This window comes from Sardina pilchardus, chromosome 17, assembly GCF_963854185.1.
Source record: "Sardina pilchardus chromosome 17, fSarPil1.1, whole genome shotgun sequence".
In the NCBI taxonomy this organism is placed as follows: Eukaryota; Metazoa; Chordata; class Actinopteri; order Clupeiformes; family Clupeidae; genus Sardina; species Sardina pilchardus.
In genome coordinates this window covers 20,998,042-21,020,387 of record NC_085010.1, presented here as the reverse complement: position 1 = coordinate 21,020,387, position 22,346 = coordinate 20,998,042, and the positions used below count along the sequence as shown (strand labels likewise).

The 22,346-nt window shown below is 43.6% G+C and overlaps 1 protein-coding gene across 1 annotated transcript in view; it reads left to right on the top strand.

The window, feature by feature from the left end:
- The window catches only part of LOC134062553 (ly6/PLAUR domain-containing protein 1-like), a 24,045-nt gene extending 3,863 nt beyond the window's left edge, over nucleotides 1-20,182 (top strand). The window contains exons 2-3 of the mRNA XM_062518605.1: nucleotides 3,514-3,648; nucleotides 19,911-20,182. Of these exons, the coding sequence (XP_062374589.1) occupies nucleotides 3,514-3,648; nucleotides 19,911-20,161 (386 nt within the window). The 3' untranslated portion in view covers nucleotides 20,162-20,182. The remainder of the gene's footprint in view (nucleotides 1-3,513; nucleotides 3,649-19,910) is intronic.
- Nucleotides 20,183-22,346: the final 2,164 nt, after the last annotated feature.

Sequence of the window (22,346 nt, the reverse complement as noted above, 5' to 3'; positions counted from 1 at the left end):
TAAAAGAGCTTGAGGGAGGGACAGCAGTGCTCCCTGACCCCTGGCGGATCCATAGGGTGTGTGGATATGCAGCGGGCCCGGGCCATAAATAATAGGTGTTTAACGGGAGGTGGGGTGATGTCAAGGACTCGCGGGGCACGTTCGGCTGCTGTGTCAGCGTAGCTAACGCTAATGCCCCGACCCGCCTCCCTCGGAGCCTGAGAGACACCTGAGAAACGAGAGAGAGAGAGAGAGAGGGAGAGAGAGAGGGAGGGAGAGAGGGAGGGAGAGAGAGGGGAGGGGAGGGGAGGGAGAGAGAGAGAGAGAGAGAGAGAGAGGGAGAAAGGGAGAAGGAGAGAGAGAGAGGGGGAGAGAGAGGGGAGAGAGAGGGGAGAGAGAGGAGGAGGAGGGGGGATAGAGAGAAAGGGGAAGGAAAAGAACTGGAGAGGGAGTGGGTGAGAGATGGAAGGTGAGAGAAAGAAAAAAGAAATGAAGAGAACAAGGGAGGGGAGAGGGAAGGAAAAGGAGAGATGGAGGGAGGAAACAAACAGGAAGAAAAGAGAGAAGGGTTAGATTGAGGGCAGTAGAGAGTCACCGAGATGGAGGGGAGACAGAATGACAGTGAGAGAGAGAGAGAGAGAGAGAGAGAGAGAGAGAGAGGGGGAAAGAAAGAGAGTTAGAGAGGGGGAAAGAGATGGAGAAACAATAATCGAGAGAGGGGATCGGGAGAAAAGGGAGAAAGAGAGAAAATGGAGAAAGCGAAGGAAAGAAGGACAGCGAGCGGAGAAAGGCGACATTATTCTCAGGATGACACACCAAATCCAGCTCCGCCTATAAGTCACCAACAATCCCCTCGCCCACTTCATCTGCGATGGGAGGAGAGGGAAAACAGACTGACACAGCGAGAGATAGAATAAGAAAGTTAAACACGGAGAGAGAGAGAGAGAGAGAGAGAGAGAGAGAGAGAGAGAGAGAGAGAGAGAGAGATGAACTCTCGGAGAGACGGCGCTGTTCGTGGTGACACCGAAGGCTCTCACACACTCTCATCCATTTCAGTTGATCCGCTCCCGTGCCGCCACACAGAAACGTATTTAATTTACCTTGATGCATTATGTTCGCGGCCCGGCTTTGGAAGATTCATGGCCAATCTCGGCGGCTCCCAACAGGCTTTTATCTGTTTCATTTGGAGGGCAGTGAAAGGATGCAAGCCAAACACTAAAAGCACCAGCAGAGAGAGAGGGAGGGAGAGAGGGAGAGAGAGATGGAGAGAGAGGGAGAGAGGAAAATGCTGGAGATGAATGAATGCATTCGTGTGTGCAGGGGTGGTGTGGCATTTTCCTGATTAATGTGACTGACTTGAGCCGTGTGTGTGTGTGTGTGTGTGTGTGTGTGTGTGTGTGTGTGTGTGTGTGTGTGTGTGTGTGTGTGTGTGTGTGTGTGTGTGTTTGTGTTAGGGGCACTTCATGAGGTGACATTTGTTTGTTTTCATGTTGAAAAGGTTAGTTCCTGTGGTGTGTGTGTGTGTGTGTGTGTGTGTGTGTGTGTGTGTGAGTGTGTGTGAGTGTGTGTTTATGCGTGCGTCAGTGTGCATGCATGCATGCCTGACTATGACTGCCCATGGTTTTGTTGATTGCATTGTCACGACACAACACACACAGTACTAATGTGTTGTCCCAAAACCATTCCAGTTAATGTCAAAGGCTATACATTTGATGTGTTTGTGTATGAATCAGTTGCCATGAGCACTGCATCACTGAATGCACAAGCCATGTACAAATGCACTGGCTGATGAAATATTTTTGAAAACACTCTAATTAGCAGGGATGGATTTTACAGTGCTGTAACAAGCACTTACGAGTTGTTAAAGTAACTATGTGGAGGTGTTAAAAGAAAACATCCAAAATGGCCTAAAAATAGTAAATAAATGTGAAGAAACAACAACTTTGACATAATGTCAAAAACACCTATGGTCTGTGCTGTTCAGACATCCACTTAAATTAGCATGCAGATCAGATTGTGTCGGTCCAACTCAAAGTACCATGTAGGCTATGGCACCGGTCCGTATGAAATACAATGCAAGGCAATGGAAGAGTGATGTGGTGGCGTTCAAGACAACGTGGATCCTACAGAATTCCACATAGCTCCTTTAAGTTATTTTATTTACCTGTAGTTTTGTGGTTTTGTGTTTGCCGTACAGCACAGCGTGTTGCAAGAGTGAATAGCCCTTTTAGAGAAAATGTTATGCCAGACTCATACTGTGAGCCATGTCCCAGTGGATAATGTAAAACACATACTGCTTTGGTCAGGAGACATCAAAGAGTTTGCCACTTTGTCATCTCATATGGAATTCATGTTGCATTCATTGTTGTCACCAGTTGGATTGAATTGATTTCTGTTGCATTCATGAGTGCCTGTTGCATAGAGAGACACTGTTTTGTAAGCTGCACACACACGTGTATGTCACTTTGAGTAGAAATGTATAGCTTTCATCTCTGGGATTTATTTCATTTTTTTTTATTTGAATGTTTTGATGATATATTGTTTGGCCTGTTCTTGACTCCTCACTTTTAAAAAAAAAAGATTTCCCCTCACCCAGTTACTTTTTTTTTTTTACTTATCAGTTCACATTCTGTAATGCTCAAAAGTTAAAATAAACAAATAAATACATCAGTTATTAATATTAATCCAAGCCTTCTAAGGCATCTTGCAATTTGATTGATGTACAGTATATGACTGGTCACTTTCACAGATTGCTGTGGGAGTAGATCTGCTACTCAAGACACGGGCTGTGCGTGAGTGTGTGTGTGCGCGCCGCGCGTACATATGTTTTTGTTTGTGTGTTTATGTTTGTGTGTGTGTGTGTGTGTGTGTGTGTGTGTGTGTGCGTGTGTGTGCGTGCGTGTGTGTGTGTGTGTTATTTTGTTCCGGCTGCAGGGTTGATGGCTTGTTGCCCTGTGGCAGTTTTGGTCTTGGTTTTGTTGCGTTTCATTGATTGGGTGCTGTGTAGCAATTGCTGGTTCAGGGCAAGTAATGCTATTGCACAAAGTTGCGTCTGACTTGTTTTTGGCCACATAATATATAGATGTATCATCGACCCTGTGTTCCATTGTTTTGCAATGCTTTTGCCTTACTGGTGCAAAAATGTTTGTAATTGCTTGCAACTGACTGATTTTGTAAGTACAATAGCCAACTCACCTGGCAGTGGTTTGGAGTGACCGTCCAGTGTGGTAAAACACTCACGACCGTGTAAATAATTATCCGTTAGTGCCTTACTGTTATAAGCATCATGATTGTTTGTCTGTTTGTCTGTAGCCATGATTGCTGGATTGCTGGATTGTAAGACACAAACATGAGAGTTTGTGAGACTGGAATGGAACGACTCTTAATGTATCTGTGCTGCCCATTGGCTATCAAAGCTGTGTGTTAGGCTGTAATTGGTTAAAGAGGCTGTGTGTATGTGTGTGTGTGTGTGTGTGTGTGTTTGTGTGTGTGTGTGTGTGTGTGTGTCTGTGCGGTTGTGATTGGGTTCAACAGGGGCAGCGTCGCAGATCCAGTGCTATCAGTGTGAGGAGATGATGCAGAATGACTGCTCCTCGCCCGAGTACATCGTCAACTGCACCGTTAACGTCCAGGACACCTGCCAGGGGGAGGTCCTCGTGAAGGAAGATGGTAAGAGCCCTCAGCCGCCCGCCTCTTCTCCCGTGGGGGACGTTCAAAACATGTCTTCGAGGGCTGAGAACCAAAGGGGCGTAAGTGACATTTTGGTCAAAATTGAGTTATATATGTCACCTGAAAGCTCTTGATGAGCTCTCTTAGCTGAAACAATTATAGAAGTAAAATATTTTTAAATATGTAGTTATTGAACAAAAACCAAAGGTCTTTAATTGTGAACATGTAGAAGCAGTTAGATTTGTTTTGGCTCTCCTGTAACGTTGGTGAAATGTCACTTACGCCCCTTTGGTTCTCAGCCCTCGTCTTGATACCTTGATGCCCCTAAAACAACGGATTGGGACCCTAATTGGGTTCACCATTCTGGCACAGAAGCAAACTGAGGAGCACTGCTTTGTGGTGTAAGGTTGAAGCAGTGTCTCCCACAGGAAAGGCCTTTGATTACCGAGACCGTATTTTTCATGCAAAAATGTTGGATTGTTGGAAAAACACAGCCTCACAATTGTGTACATTAATATCTACAAAACACAGATGTATTACTATAGACATGCTGAACTAAAGTACTAAAAGAATGCATACATCTTCTTATAGGTCTTCTTATGTGACTTTTGAGACCAAAAAGCTGTAACCTCATAGCAAAACAATGCAAAAACTGTCTGAACATATTGCAGGGAAATAAAAAGTGTTCAACATGAATAATAAATAGAGGCACTAAATAATGGCTTGCTTGCATGAAAATTGTATCATGAGCTGTTAGATACAGTCGGATCTGTTATTGCTTTTTATGATCGCTAAATGCAAAAGCCCTCAAACTCCATCCCTGCTTCTTTTTTTCCCCTCCGTGTACTTTTCTCAGTGCATTTCAAGGTTGAGTTTTTTTCTGTGTTCTCCCATCTAGCAATGTTTTTCTCTCCCGTTGTGTTTTTGGAACTATTCTCCACCTCAGTCATTCATGTGGACATGCACACAGCGGCCTATTTTGCCAGTAAAACGCACTACACACACACACACACACACACACAAGTGCCCGCATATGGGCACACCAGCACTTTCGGTCACTTGCCCGCGCCCACCACATTTGGCAAAGTTTTCAAGCATTTCGATAACAAACAGATAAAGGCAGCGTTCCCCAGATTCGTTAAGAAGCCCTTAAGTGCTAAGAACGTCTTAGGAGCGCTCTAAGAATGCTCTAAGAATGCTCCTAAGAAGTTCTCATCACTTAAGAGCTTCTTAACAAACCTGGGAAACGCGGGCCAAGATCATTTAATGGAGTGGCTCCAACTAAAATAGAGCGGAATCATAATAAACCGCACGATGATGACAGTAGTGATTGGTGGTGAAAGGATTCGGCGGTTAGTGGTGAGGTTGAATTGAAAACAACGGCATGTACGGAGTTGAACAGTCCCTCACCTTGGAATGCTTGTCTTGCACTGTGCTCGGCCCCTCAATGTGTGAGTCCGCTAATTACCTCAGGTTTGTACCCACTTGAGGAGGGCATGAGAAGGTTTCATAACTCTGTTCAAGGACCCTTTAAAGAAATCGGTACAGTTCAGTTGCCCACACTATTGGAGACTGGCCTGATGAAAAGCCAGCCTAATTGAAGGACATGTAAAAGGCCTTTACAAATAAATTAAGGTTGAGTCCATTGCTTCTGCCGAGTGGTCTGGTCTGAGGAAGGCTCGGTGAAAACCTGAAGGTTGGACTTTTGAGGCCTATTCGGACGGGATTAGTTTTATGGGGGGACGTAGAGTAATGCAGGTTTATCATATGACCTCTGTAATATGAATGTCCAATTCGGACGGGACTAGACATCTCTGTCATTTTACTTGACATGGGAGGAGTAACTACGTTTACGTTCTGCCGTCACATCTTCGTCGCCGTGCACGTGATACTTTGCGTCAGGTACGTGCGGCATTTTCAGATTTGAAAGACTACACAAGTTGGTTAAACTAGCAAACGTTAGCTTTATGTTATGCCATAAGTAGTTTGAAATGGCTAACAACATCAAGCTATTAGGCAAACTAGCTAACGTCCTATTAGGAGCTGCACAGCATGTTATGTTTTCATTCAGACTATGGTGGAATTGTTTTCAAATCAGGATGTGACGAAATATTACAGACATCTTTACTGAGGGTCGCGTTCGCACGGGATTAATATTACCTAAGGTAATTTCTCCGGACCGTTTTACGGAAGGTAAAAGTGTCTGTAAATGTCACCGACATACTCCGTTATGTTTACTGACATGGCGCGTCCGGACGGGACTACATTACCTGGTAATTATTACTTTACCTGATGTCACCCCATGGGACTAATCCCGTCCGAATAGGCCTTAAGATGAATTACTTTAATGTCACCCATGGCATCATGTGTTAGCAAGGAAGGTTGCAAACACACACACACACACACACACACACACACACACACACACACACACACACACACAGACAGACACTTCTTTCCTTCAACTTAATGCAGTGTATGAAAAACCATCCTCCCGCCTTTCTGTAAATAATTCCCTAAAAGCCTGAGAGCACTGCACCTTGTTACAGATCACTCACTGTTCTCATTGTAGTTCACTCAGGCAAATATGTGCCTGCCCACGTATGTGTGTGTGTGTGTGTGTGTGCGTGTGCGCCTGCATGCGTGTGTTCGTACGTTCACGCGTGCATGTGTGCGTGCGTGCCTGCTTGCGTGCGTGCGACATACAGACCAACAGTTTGAAGTTGGAATCTAATCGTTATGGCAACAGTCACCTGCTCGACGTACCTTGTTGTACACAGGTGCAGACAGCTCAGCTGGGGAGACTCCCCCCCCCCCCCCTCCTCCATCTCAGCTTGTGCGTCCATGTGAGCTCTGCAGTGGTGGAGCCACTGCCTGCCACTCACTGGCTGACGCAGACAGCTGTAGATCTAACCGTATAGCTCTCAGCCAAAGTGGCCAGGCAGCGAGACAGGTCAGCTGGCTCTTTCAAGGGGTGCCCCTGATTTGACTGTCTGATTAGATATGTTTCTAGGTGCCTTAGCCCTCCGCTCGTTAAAAGGAAAACTCCCCGTCTAAGAAACACCTAGGGTCTATTTTGTCTGGTCTATGAAAACACCGAGGGTTCATTGACTTGGCTTAAAAAATAATGACACATCTAATTCTTCCAGAGAGTCTCTGCAGGCAAACTGATGTAATTTTACCATTGTAAGTGTAAAGAGAGGGTGAGGGCAGATTGCCTTACTATTATTGTGAATGCCACCACCTTGTGAGAAGAGAGAAGCCCATACAACTCGATTACCGACCTCATTTTGTGTCAATTGATTGTTGCTTGCGCTGAGCAACATGTACAGACTGCGGCGACTAAAAGAAAAGTCTAGGTAATGGGCTGACTGTACAAGCAGTCCTTTTCAATACCCTTTCTGTATACTTAGAAAGTTCATATTTCTTTCATTAGTCTGTAGGGAACCTCTCCACAGTATCACAGAATCGTAATGATATTTTGAGCCTCGTCAGTGGCTTTAGTAACAGTTTACTTCAACGTAGTATGCTGGACCCCAAGGCTATCGCTGTATGATATTACAGTTATAAATGCATATGGCCATCTTACTCAAAATTACTTGGATTAACGTTGATTTGGTCCTAAACAAAAGTTGCTCACACTCTATCATGCAGAAGTTGTTCTTAGACCAGAGTTGTCCTTTAAGTGGTTGAGCTGTGAAATACACACTTCACTTATAAGCTCTTCTGTACCTGCTGGTCTGGTTAATGGGGGTCATCCCTATGTTCCCTGGGTCCAATGTTCCCCGGTTTTCCCCAAATGGGTCCTATGTTTCCCCGGTTACAATGCATTCCGGGGAACATAGGACCCTTTTAGGGAAAACCGGGGGAACATAGGACCCTTTCTAAAATTAAGGAAAAAAAGGGTCCTCTGCTTCCCGGTCCCATACAAAGTGGGGAACATAGGACCCGGGGAACATACTGTAGGTACGCTCCCGTTAATGCTAGCTTGTCTCTGTATGCTACCTGTGCTACTGTACGTGTGCTATTAGAGGCCGGTGCTCTTTTGTGCCTGCTGACCTGGTAAAGGTGTACTCATCTTAGGCGAGTTAGTGCAGGTGGGTGACAGGCTGGAGGTGTCTCCTCCTCACCTCCTGTCTTGACGTAACATTATTGATAAAAAACTCACTTAAAGGTGCTCTAAGCGATTTTATGCAGTTCCTAAACTGTTTCAGCTGTTACTGCAAACATCACCTCACCATTTGTTAGCTGCCTGTGTCCTGAATACACGGTAAGACAGTGGACAGCCTAGGCTCCAAAAATGGCAACAAAAACAACTTGGTCCAGCCTGGACCATAAAAAAAACATATTAAACTGTTCCAGCCAATCACTGACGAGATACGTGTTTAGGAGAGTTTCAATTGAACTTAAATTTGGATGTTTGCAAATCGATTTGTAAAATACCCCGAAAATGACTCCACACAATTACACTGTACCTCATGATTTATTTAAAACTCTTCTCGGCACAGTTTTGTTGAGCATGTCGGGCATTGTTTGCTGACACTGTTATCTGGAAAAGACCTCACAAGAGGCATAAGCTGGACTCCCAGGAGGAAGCCTTTGGCTAAAGGTAGCGAGGAGAAGCGCCACGCTGAGCTCCAGACCTTGTGTAGACCTGCACGGCTCGGGGAGGGAAGCCCCTCTGCCCCGGGCTGTTCCCTCACACCGCAGATTTGCGCGTTGTTGTTTTGGTTAAACAAGTAAACAAGTGCCTGAACAAAAACATATGCCAGGAGGAGACTGGAAATCATCAATATGACACCGAGTCTCGCATGAGCCCTGTTTCGAACGTATTTTTTTCTGTATTTATTTATTTAGTTTACCCCAGCCAGCCAGACAAGCACTCCGCTCGATCTCCCTTTCCCGCTCTCTCCGCACATAAATTCATAATCAGGTGTCTCTAATGGGTTGCCATTAATGCTTCCCATTTTGCGAAGCTCAACTTTCAAGTGCAGCGATAAACAAGGGTGAGTGAGCGAGCTCCTCCTGAGTCTTGAGAAAGTCAGCTCTTCTATTCCGATGTAAATATCCGTTGCAGTCATGCATTATGAATGGCGTGTCCCTCTGAGAGGAATAGCAAAAGCACTATCCTGTAAGGGCTTTTAGTTATTGTTTGCACAGGCAGAAAAACATTTCCCCAGAAATAAATAAATATATATATGTATGAAATAATAAATAAATAGAATGAAAAAATGAAGTGTCATGCCTCACAGCTTGTGGTATTCCAATTGGATGGGTCTAATAGAGACGCCAGGCTTGCGGCCTGTGTAGTTAATGTTGATGTTGTTTTTTTGTCCTTATCCATGCGTTGATGATCAGCTTGATCATTTGCGGGGGGGGGGGACGTTCATAGAGACGAGGCACTCTGGAGGCTTCCGCCGTCGACGGCTCGCCTCGGACCTCTCCGCAGGGGACAGAGATAGCGGGGAGAACTTAAGAGAAGTTATGGTTCCAGTTGATGCACAGACGCGCCAGAGGGCTTGGTGTGGTCTCCTCTCCCCCCTGAGGCCCGTTGGTACCACTTCAGTAGTAGCTCACTCAATTCCGAGGCGGGCTGATGAAGAGATTGCTCAACGCTTTGATGCTCTGCTAGCATCTGATGGGCCTCCAGAGGCTCCTGGCTGATCATTTGCATGTCGATATTAAGCAGAAGCTACCATTCAAAAGGGCTTCCATCAAGTGCCGCAGTGTGAAATTAAAAGGAAGGGGGAACACTAACGATGTTTAATTCAGAGCTATGAGTATTACAAATATTTTCTATATGGTCCAGGATTTTTTTTTTTTTTTTTCTCAGAGTATTGCTACCTGGGGATTTCTGTGGGAGATGGAGGAGCAGGGTCACTGTTTCATAAGTCATATACAGCAGGAAAAACATCCAAAAAAACACCCTGTCTAGGCTCTAAGCACCTGAACCTACAGTGCCTCAGCAAACTCGTATGATTGACGGGCAAAACAGTGCGAGACGTGGCCTGAATTAACACCACAAACTCCTTTACTGCCTTTCACACAGTAGCATGATATAAAGCCTAATATGCAGTGTAATCCTATACAAGATTATAATAACTGGAAATGATGGTTTGACTTGAACTTGAAGGAAACAATGATTTCAGGGATTAGTGCCGTTTTAGCTTGTAATTAAAGGTTTAGTTTTAATTGGTTGTAATTAAAAGTTAGGTCCTTGATTATAATCCATTTCCTGACGTTCAGTTAAATTGTTCTTACTTCCCTCTGGCTGTTAGTCTCATGTGTACAATCAAACAAACTCTGGTGTTGCTGAACAGTTCTGACAAACGGGGGGAGCTACACACCAAGCCAGCCACCTCTGGAGATGCAGTACGTCAATATGTGTTTGTGTTGACTACAATATTTTACTGCCATAGTTTACGTGTTTTATATGTTACTTATTTTTTTACTGACACGAACATTTAACAATGGGATTTCAGACACTTTTGGCCCAGACTTGCTGGGGCTGATGAAGTCAGTCACTCTATGACAAAGAAGGTGTTACCGATATCATAAAACTCCCATTTTTATCTAGCAGAGCACCTCTTTGAAGTCACTGCACCATTATCCTGTTATAAAACGCTTTGGCTTTCAATTACAGATACCCTAATAGAAGCAATAGTAAGTCCCTTCATCACTGCCTCTTGGACAATAGCTCGGCTCTTCCTAATTTCCCGAGACTTGGCATGGAACTACGTTTCTTAATACAAGGCTAGTGCTTGGGCTTTGATGTTGGCTAAATTGGCTGTCCTGTGGTGGGACTGAATCAGATGAGAGACTCTGGCTCTGCTTGAGACTGTGTGAGAGAAGAAATATACCTTATCTCATGTATTCAGAGCAGTAATTTTGTTCTTTAAGCATATTCATCATGGAAATTGATTGGCTTTACCAGGGGGAGTGCCTTGCCCAAGCCAGACTTTGTCTAGTGGCATACGAATTTGGCTCATATTGATGTGTTGGCTGCGGACTCCTCACTATTTCAGGGAAGGGCCTGTTGCCTATCATAAGTAAAGGACAAACTGAGCACAAATATGTTGATTTTCCGGTTGAGAAAATAAACTTTTGGAACTTTTCTGGTTATGATACAACATTCATGGTTGATACAATATGTTCATTGTTTTTTGACATAATGTAGAAATGATAACTTCCTTGCTATAAATAAAATGTGTTAACTGGAATTTGTTTACCTTCCTGTGACTGAACCCGTAAGCTATCCAGACAGAATGGAACTGATGGATAGCCACAGCCAGTGTAAAGTAGCAGGCTCGTATGCAAACTCTCTGAATCATATCATTTTTATCAGGGCTATCTTAGACTGAGGCTACAGTGTGGTGACTCAGGAAAAACACGCCTGGCGACTGTCCAAGTATCAGAGCTTAGACGTCTCACATAAACTTAAACAAATTGTCTTGTGTTTTATTTTTAGACCTTATGTCTCCCAGCCTGTCTGTTTCCCAAATTAATTAGCACTGTTTACCACAAACACCATGTATCAAATAATTAAGTTGTACAGTAGAATAATGTGATACAAACAGAATGGAGCTCTCTGCTAATGTGTTTATATGACAAATGATTACATTTGCAGCATGTTTTATTTATGCCCTAAGTAAACATGTGTGCTCTAGGACAACACATGGGTGTGAAGAATTAATATTCTCTTCAGCAGTTTTAATTTGCCAGCATGGGGATAGGGAGGAAAATCTGTTTGTTAAAGATAGTGTAAAACATCTCATTATGAATTAAATGAATTTGCATGTTTTATGTCTTACTGCATTAGTAAGAGCAAAACTTTTTTTTACTCTCACCTTGATTTAAGGAAAAAAAAAAAAAAAACTCTGAAAACCTAGTTTTCATTTGTCGACCTCGGGGGCTGCCACAAGCCCACGTCGAGCATCCGTGTTGATTAAATACACTGTTTGATCTCGTAATGTAATTAGTCTAGTCAGCCTAAGAGCTCCTCCAACAATTACCATACCATACGACAACATCATCTCCAGCGAGTTGACTCAGCTACTCAATTTCACCTGCACAGGCTTCAGAACTGACACCTTACTTTCCACAGAATTGCTTAATGTGAACTTCGACAGGCAAATGCTATGTTCGGTTAAAACCACCCCTGCCTGTAGCACACAAAAAAAATGAAGACACTCTTTTCTCTCACGTCTTCTATATAACTGTCACTGAGCTTGAAAAAGACCGTAAACAAGAAGCATTTTGATTAGCCGTCTAGCCGCCATCAGATTGTATTGTGAGAGCTCTGTCAGGGCTAATTGCTGTAATCAGGAGCAGTAATTGCTTCGTCAGTATAGATGTCTCGCCCAGAAAGCTCTGGAACTCTCGGAGGGAGGTTTTGTTTCTCAGTTGGAGCACAAAGCACCTTATCATTGTGGCCTTTTTAAGGATTTTTTTAAGGTAGTAGTCCGATTTTGGTATATATATATATACTCTTTATATATATATATATATATATATATATATATATATGAAGATTTACATTTGTGAGGCTCGTTAAATTGATACTTAAATGTGTCTGACAGTGGGGTTTACGTAGATGGAGATGGAAAGTGATTGTATCTTGACCACACAAAGCAACTGTGAGGTTTTGTTTTTGCAGATTTTCTTTTGCTCATCTTTGTTTGGTAGTAAACCACAAGGAAACATGTCTCTGAAATAAATAAAATTGTCTGTGCAACATATAAATTTGGTTGCTTGTACAGCTATTCTTTTTCATGCTTTTTATACTTTTTCACCTTCTATACCTATACACTTACAAATGTGTTTACATTTTTGTTTGTTTTGATAGGATTTTATTGCATCAATCAAAAATAAAGGTTTGTGTGTTATTTTGGCTTGGTGTGCCAACTCCAAAGTACAGATTGAACAGTTTTGATTTCACAAAAGCAGACATTCCCAGTGAACCATCTATTCTTGTTTATTCATTTGTTGCCGTCAGGCAACAATATTTAGCTTCAACTTCAAAGACAGTGGGACGAGTTGAGTGTGAAATTTAGAGTTGTCTTTTCCCCCCACACACTGTCTACAAGCTAATGGAAATGAAACAAACAAAGAAACACCTTTGGCATTAAAGAGCCATTTTTGTATTGGGCCAAAGAAACCACAGACCTTGACACGTCCACATCTTTATTAAACACTAAACACATTTCACTGCTCCTGAATTTATTAGGAGATGGAATTTGAGTTCAATTGAGCTCATCTTCAGATCAGTGAGAATTAATTGAGTCTAAAAACGGCATCACTTGGAAGTTGCCGTAGCAACATGGTACAGACAGCCAAAGTTTCTGCAAATAAGTGGAATGTGGTTTGCTACAAGCCCTCAACTGGTTGCTGTCCATCATCATTCCCAAAATAACACATTAATAAGGCAATTGTGCCTTAGTTGTGTCTGTGGGCGACTAATATAGACACTAACTGTGCAACCATTAATTTGTCAGACATCACAAGTGGATAACCAGCTCAAATGTACAATAAAGTAAATGCCAATTAGTTTGATCCAATTGTCATTTCAATTGGATTGGAAAGAAAAGCACCAATTAATTGTTGGCAGTTAAGGGATCTGAAGCAACTAAAAGTCTATGCATGGCGAACAGACATATGAATGTTTGAATAATGCGGGATATTTATATTATAGAGATGATAAAGTATCTGGTCAGCCTGCTTACTTGGGTCACTAGAGGTCAAAGGTCAGTATAGTGCCCTTGTATGGTTGGCTCTACTACGGGCACGGTGAAACAGCGGCGGCACCGCCATCTGTCCGTCGGGCATTCTACGATTGAAACCTCAAATTTATTGTTGCCAGTCAGTGTCCCTTTGGATAAAAGTTTAAAAAGCACTTTAAATATTTTTTTCTAAGTGAGTGGCCTTTATATACAGACAAAGAGAGACTGAACACAAGGACTTCATTTGATTGTCAATAATAAAAAAAAGAATAAAGCAAAGTGAACTGAACTGGCAAGAAAAAACATGACGAGGGTAAAAAAAAAAAGAACATGAAGAAGACCTCTTTAAACCCTGTACTGCTGCCACCAGGCTCATGACATGATAAGTGTACGGCACCCACAAACAGCTTTGTACAACTGCGGGGTCTTCACAGTGCTGCTTTTCAAACAAGCGTCCAAGTTTATTGGCTATCTCAAGCCTAATTATTTGACATGATAATTAGCCTGTATGTTAAAACCTCTCAAAAGCTGTGTTATTATAAAGGAAGAAAAGGCCTTCTAGGACATGATTGATTGTAATAGCTCTTCTAGACATCTGTAATTGAAATAAAGATGACAGAACGTATTACTGGTTAATTAAATGCCTTCAGTAAAGATGACAAAACTTGCAGAAACTTGCCATTTCAAAACTGCTTGGGTGCTGTGAGGAAAATGTCACGATGAAGCAGCGCTTTCATTTTGAAGGCTTTTCCCCTTTTCATTCAAATCTTTCAGATGGGGTGTTGCATATTGATTATTAGCATTGAAACGGCTGGATTTTGGCCTTGTTTAACTTCAGATTTGAATTTGTTTATTTCCTATAGTGGTGGCAAATAACTGAATAAATGTGCCACACTAACTGATCTCATAATTGTCAGGTTGTCACTAATCAATGAGCACTGTATTTGCGTATAGGGACCATGGTAGGGACAGAGACATGTGAATTCATGTGTTCCGGATTTCAATACAGGTCCCTTCATTCATACACACACACACACACACACACACACACATATTTGCACTGTTTTAGCAAGAGTTTACTCTGGAGGGCACAATGACTATAACAGTAGGACATTTCCAGGAAAGACGACAGGATTTGTTTTCAGGAGACAGCTTCAGGAGAGGCTGGAAACGTTACTCTCCGACGGCGTCAAATCAAACAGAGTGCTGTGGCGTCCATTTGGGTTAGTCTTTGTTTGGAAAAGCACACTCTTCTGCGGAGGCGGAGGCTGTTAAGTCCTAATTTCCCCTCCCAGTTCTTTCTCAGTTTAGACTGAAAGGGGAGTTGTTATTGGACCCGGACCCATTTTCGGTTCCTCTCACAATGCCATATGGCCACACAGGCCTGCCGCTAATGCACTCGTGATCATAGCCAGCGCCGGATATTGATATTAGCGACATGGACAGCCGTCCAGGGCAGCATCTCTCTCGGGAGACCGCACAAGCCTTTGCAAAAAAAAAAAAAAATCTGTCAGAATATGTGTTAACTTTCATTTGCCCAGGGCGCCATACAAGCTAGAACTGCCACAGGTCACAGCCCACTGACTTTCTAGTGACGGACAGAAAGGACAAATGTGCCTCAACAGCCATTCACAACAGCCAGGTAAATGAGGTTGCTTTCACACTAGGTCCGTTTAAGTGGACCGGACCCGAGTGCGGTTACTTCTACCGTAGTTGGTCTGCGTTCACATTACATGTTTGTCTGTGCACCCGGGTCCGTTTGTGTCATAAGCACCATGCTTCTAGACACGAACTTCGAGAATTCTGTTTACAAATATCACTTGGCAACACATCAGAAGCCGGTGCAATGAAGAAGACAAAGGTAAAGATTCTTTAGATTCTTCAGAACGTTTGCTTAGCAACCTGCTCCAGGGTTCTAGCGAACCGGACCCAAGACCACCTTTTCAGGTGGACCCGGGTCCGGTCCCGGGTCCGCACCCGAGTTCGGTATGGTTGCGTTCACACTATCAAAAACAGCCGAACCATCGGACCAAACGAACCCGGGTCCGGTCCAGAGGACCTAGTGTGAAAGCACCCTGAGACTCAGATGAACTTTCTGACGCATGCTGTCTTTGTCCTCCAATTCAATAGCAGCTCAATAGAGTGCCAAAGACCTGCAGATGGTAAGAAGCATGAGTGGAATGTTCAGGTCACAGACAGGGCTATGACAGAGGGCATAAGAAAAGAAGCAAGGATTTGAACATTTTCTTCCGTACAAGACTTGTTTACACACACACACACACACACACACACATTTTCATACATAGTTTACGTACACACACATACAATTTCTGTCTAAACAAGCATGTAAGCACATACAAACACACACACACACACACACACACACACACACACACACAAATATAACTATTATATTATACATGGGTTTCTGTTTTCAGAAAATACTGGGAAATACGCTGTGGTTGTTTTCTTAAAAAACATCAAGGTCTCAGAAACAATGACGAAGAAAGTAGGGCATCAAGTAGGCTACACTTTAAACTTTGCTTTTGAAACTAACAGGCCCAATTGTAAATGATTAAAAACAGCCTCTGTAGAAGAGGGGCAACCATCTGTAATTTTCATTTCTTTTTTTGCATTATTTTGTCACTTTGAAGAAAGCACAACATCAGTGGAAAGCAAGGCCGACCCAAGGCCTGCATAAATGATTACAAAACTTGCAAATAATGGCCTAGTCTCTTAAACAGTTTGACCTCCCCCGAGGGGAGTCTGCTCATGTGTAAAAACAATTCTGTCATCATCATGAACACTATGGCACACTTAACTTCCCATCCATGCTTGACAGCCTATTAAACCCTAGAGAAAACTTTTTGGGAATGGTGGGGTTGCTACAACCTTGTGTTGATGTTGTAGCCTGTGTCATGTTGTAATATGTTAATTAGACTTGGCTCTTGATAGGCCGCTGTGGAGAGTCCCCTATCAATAGCACAAGGAATGTAGCATCTTATAGCCGAAATGTAAGCCTTTAAAGCAATTGAAGCACTGGAAGAAGACATACACATACATCTCGAGGGCACAAAAAATATGTTTAAAAAGTACATCGTACAAGTTAGGTCCAGTGGAACGATCTATTAATTTCTGATATCCCAAGACATCCCCCTCAGGCCTTCTACCGATAGTAATCACTGCATTGAATAGCCTCTCGCTGAACTTGAGTGGAGTGGTGATAAACAATGGAAAACACAATTTTGTATTTTAAAACTAAATTAGTTGGTAATGGAACTGTTGTATAAAAGCAACATGACACTCATGGTCGTGGTGTCGGTGAAGGATATTGCCACGACTGTTATTACTGTCAGTGCTTAACCTTCGGGCCTTGCACCGTGGTGATATCCTTTACCAACACCACTCTCGCGCGAGTTATACTGATGAATTCAAGCATAGATGTATGTAAAGCAAAATCACTAATTACTGGAAGATTATTCAAAACAAAAGGCATTAAAGGATCTTTTGCGATTTCAAGCCCATAATAGTTTTTGTCATATTCAGCAATCATCATGACCACTAGCTGCCCATACTGTGAGTACACTATTAAAAAGAGTCTCTGGCTCCAGAAACTGGAAACAAACAAAGTGGGGGCCGTCTGTAAGTGTTTTTGCACAAAAGCATCTGCTAATGGATTTAAACATAAGCCGTAAAAAATGCTACCTCTTGCTACTTCCTGTGATGGCACCTTTTCTGCACAAGCATTTAGTTACACAAAACACAATCCCATAAATTAGGGAAACAGTTGGGACTTTGGTGCTTTAACACATACAGTAAACAGATATTTCTAGTCATGTTGTCTGGTCAACAGATCCTCCATCTTCCACAACCATAAACAAATCATGATTAAAATATCTACAAGTGTATTTCACACATTCCATAGATGGACACCTTTCATGTACAACTGTCACTCACACTTGCCGCCCACTGTCAAATGATAATAATTCTTCCCACTCACTCTACTGTTAGAGAGAGAGAGAGAGAGAGAAAGAACATTTCCATCAGTACATTGTGCACAAACATATAATTATAAACTTGTTTAACTACACTGTGAAACACTGGTTATGTAAATGCATACAGGGTAGGCCTACACTTAGATATGTACCATCAAAAGATGTAGTTTCCATGTACATAAATACACTGGAACATTGTTTGAGAGGGGGGATTTGGGGTTTTGCGGTCCACTCAGACACAGCAGGGTTAATGGGATCAGAGAGGTTGTCTGTCAGAACCGCACTGGGTCACTGTGTTAATGTCTTTAATATCAAATGAAGCCTCAGGTGGAGAGGTTAATGCATTGTAGGTCTACAATGGACCATTGCCTTGTCTCTTGTCTTGTGGGATTCAAATGGGACAGACTGACTGCCTTCCCCAGTTGTGTGTCTGTGTCACTTTAACCCATTTAGGACTCATCAGGATTTTTCAGAATTGCTCTGGAATGATATTGTTCAGTTCTAGAATTGAATTGAGAGCTATTCGAGAATGTTCAAGAAGTGACATTCTTCTTCCCAAAGGGTTCAGGATCTGCAACCATATTTGTAACTGTAACCAAGCAGCAGCAACAGTAGCTCCTGTCAAGCGTTTGACACACTACAAAGAGAGAGGATGCTTATGCATTTGAACTTATTTTGGGAAAATGCTGACAAATGAATTTGAGGAGATTGAAGGGTGTGAAAAAGTAGGGCATCGAGAGCTTTGCACCTGATACCTGTGGGTATCAAGAAGTTCCGACAAAAGTGGGACAAGAACATTGTGCATCCCTTTCATCAGCCATTGTGGAAGAAGAAGCAGAAGAAGGAGAAGAAGAAGAAGAAGAAAAATAACAAGAAGAACTTAATTAGCTAATGAGCTCACAATTGATTTTTAAATTCGTAATTATGATTATTAACTCAATATTTAAAATATTTAAAAGATGACTATAAATAAAATACCCTTCCACTGACACAAATATGGATTGAAATTGTCTTAATACTTAATTGTACATTTATATTTATATTAGATCATTTGGTGCAGAGTTATAGTTGTATAGTTTTCACATTAAACTGGACGTGAAGAACACCAGGCTTGCATGAGGGACGGATCTCTACAGCGCTGTTCTGCAGATGACCGGTCGATGCCCGGGGCAGAAGAGTGAAAGGGACAGAGTCGACACTAGACCCAAACATGTTTTAAATGATATCCTTGAACGCCAGTGTCACTGAGACTCCAGCAGCCCGTGAGGGACAGTGCTTTTATACTGTAATGTTGTCATCAGCACCAGCACACAGCTTTCTCACGCTGCTCCAATGAGAGGACTTTGGGGAGGAGCAGACAGACAGTCCCTGTCACGGTGTCACAGTAGCGCAGAGTCCTGTGAGGCCGCCATCTTTGTTTATGGGAGAGGTAGGAGGAGGAGACAGACTATGGATGCCTCCCAACTTCCCTCCTGGATCCTTGATGCTCGGTCCTCTACAGTAGGCTCGTTCCCACTGATATAGCACTGGATAGACTATCCCACTGTTGCCGCCCCTGTAGATCAGTGAGGACAAGGACCGAGGAAGGAAGGGAGGATGTATAAAACACGAATGAGAGGCACCCAGAGAGTCCCTGTCACCGTGTCACGGTAGCGCCGAGTCCTGCCGAGTCCCGCCATCTTTGTTTACACATCTGCGAACTCACCCTCCTCTGAGCTTTCTTTCACTCATGTCACATTTACATTTTTATCGAACGGAGGCCTCCATGACTTGGGGCGTAGCGTAGGTGGTGATCTACCACGTGTGTGTTTGTGTGCCTTCTGCAAATTAAGTCAGTGACCTTGCTACTGAATTCACAAGACCACAAAACCAGCTTAATGACTTAACCAGGGGAATGTATTTGCTTATTCAAACATGTGTGTGTAGGTGTCTTGCGTCTACTCATGTGTCTTACTTATTATTCTGCTTATTGAACCGGTGTCTTCTCTCTTTCCATCCCTCTCTCTTCATTCCTTCTTTCCCTCTTTCCATCCCTCTCTTCCTCTCTCCCCTTTCTCCATCCCTCTCTCCCTTCCACTCTCCCTCCCTCTCTCTTTCTCTTCATCACTCTCTCTCCCTTCTTTCCTACATTCCACCTTCTCTCTCTACTTTTCTCTCTGCATCCCTCTCTCCCTCCTTTCCTCCCTACCTCCTTCCACCCCTCTCGTCCTCCCTCCCCTTCCTCCATCCCTCTATCCCTTCCACTCTCTCTCCCTCTCTCTTTCTCTTCATCACTCTCTCTCCCTTCTTTCCTACATCCCACCTTCTCTCCCTACTTCTCTCTCTGCATCCCTCTCTCCCTCCTTTCCTCCCTACCTCCTTCCATCCCTCTCTTCCTCCCTCCCTTTCTCCATCCCTCTCTCCCTTCCAACCTCCCTCCCTCCATCTCTCTCCCTCCTTTCCACCCTCCCTCCCTCCATCCCTCTCTCTCCCTCCTTTCCACCCTCCATCCCCCTCCCTCCTTTCCTCCCTCTCTCCCTCTCTCCACCTCCCCCTCTCCTCCCTGCAGGTATCCACTACCGTAAGTCGTGTGCGTCCTCGGGCGCGTGTCTCATCGCCTCCTCGGGCTACCAGCAGTTCTGCACCGGCGAGCTCAACTCCGTGTGCATCACCTGCTGCGAGACGCCCCTGTGCAACGGGCCCAAGCTGAAGAAGCGTCCGGTGCTCTCGGCCGCCCCCTCGCCCCCTGGTGGTCGCCCCCTGCTCCTGCTCCCCCTCTCCCTCCTCCTGGTGCACTCTGCCCCCCTCTTCTGCACATAGAAATGGCTCGCTGACTCCCCTAAAACCGCCCACTCCCCAACCCCCCACTCCCCAGTTGCTGTTTCTCTCTTTTTTCTCCCCTTTCCTCGCTTTCTTCCTTTGCTTCTTTCCCTTATTCTATCCATCCTTCTATTACTCCTTCTCTCTTTCTCTTCCTCTCTCTCTCTCTCTCTCACCCCTCTCTCTCCTTTCATCAACCCAGCTGGATTGTGACTCCAACTGCCTCATGTTTTGTGTTCTATAGTGTTTAAGAGCCTTTAAAATACCCCTATCCACCCCCCCAGTATTACCACCCCCAACTCCCACCCACAGATTCCCCCTTTTCCCATCATGCCCCTGGAACTGGAGTGCCGAACTGGTGTGGAGGGTTCAGCGGGGTATTGACTGGGGGAGCGGAGGTGCCCGTGGCAACGGATCACTCCTGCTCGCTCTCTTCGGCACCCGCCGCGAGGCGTCGGCCGAGACAAGACGGAAAAAAAGCAGATGGAGTGAGAACGGAGGAAAACGGGAGCGGAGAAGAAGAGGACAGGATAGAAGAGGAGAGGAGGAGAGGAAAACAAAAAGGGCTCTTGTTTGTCAGATAAGGGGTCGGGAAAGATTTTTTGATGGAAAAAAAAGAGAAAAATTCTGAGCCGCCTGGCTGGCTCCGCTGTCTGCCGATCTATCTCTGATCCCGGGCTCAGATATGGCAACGAAACAAACCCATTTCCCAGTCAGAGAACTGAAGGAGACTGACAAGCAAGCCGACGACAGAAGAGGGAGAGCGAGAGAGAGAGAGATAAAGATAAAAGAAAAAACGTGAAAGTGAGATGGAGAGATAAATATCATTTTGATACCTTCAAACAGCGGTCTGAGGCCCGATTTAAAAAAAGAGAGAAAAGATAAAAGATTAAAAAAAAATGTATCTGAAGTTTGTGATAAGATGGCAACATACGTTGTGTTTTGTTGAGTGACATCTCACTTGTGAGTAAGACACTAGTTGTGATTCATTTCTGAGAGACCTCATCCAGTGACATATGAATTATTTCACCTTCTTCCTCTTCTGTATTTGATTACATATTGATCATTTTGGTGCAGTGAGTATAGATTTTTTTTATTTTATTTTTATTTTTTAAAAGCTATAAAATGTAAATGCACAAAAGAGGCTCGGAGATGAATGTAACTGAATATTAGTCAAGAGTTCTGACATCTCCCACATAAGGTCCCTTGATACAACGCACTTGTACTACACATAGCCATGAGAGCTCTCTGAAAAACCCAATAACTCAACACACCCCGACACTTAGCAACATTTTATTGCATTGGTTTGCTGTTCAAAACAAGCCCTCACAATGTTGACTTGACATCGTAGAGTGAAAGAGAGGTAGAAAGAGAGAGAGAGAGAGAGAGAAAGAAAGAAAGGGAGAGCGTGTGGGAGGCTCTTATAGCCTTTGTTAAACAGATTGTAAATGTATTACCCTGTCATAGCCGTCTGCCTTGGCTATTTATGGGGCAAACAGTAGCATTAGCGAGCGCTCAGCAGTTTGTTTCTATCTTTGACAATGGCTAGAGGGAGCCGTAAAGCCCTGAAGATTTGCACTCAGCAAATGCCACCCCTCCACCCGCCCACTATGCACCATTATGGAAGAAAGAGATGTTAGAAATGACACAGGCGATGGTCTCTCTCTCTCTCTCTCTCTCACACACACACACACACACACACACACACACACACACACACATACACACACATACACACTCTCTCTCTCTCTCTCTCTCTCTCTCTCTCTCTCTCACACACACACACACACTCTCTCTCTCTCTCTCTCTCTCACACACAGACACACACACACTTACACACTATCACTCTCTCTCTCACACACACACACACACACACACACACACACACACTTACACACTAACACTCTCTCTCTCACACACACACACACACACACACACACACACACACACATAAATTCTCATTTTCAGCAGACAACATGCATTTCCTTACACAGATGATGTCACTGTGTATAGTGTTCCATCTTCTAGGGATAGATTTGCAACCGGTATTTTAGTTTATCAGTGTGTTCTCTTCTTAGTTTCAAAAAAATGAAAACAATGTGGGCAAATGTTTTGAACATGTCAATTTACAGCCTTGAACGTGACAGCTGTATAAGTATATATCTCTTATGCAGTTACAGTATGT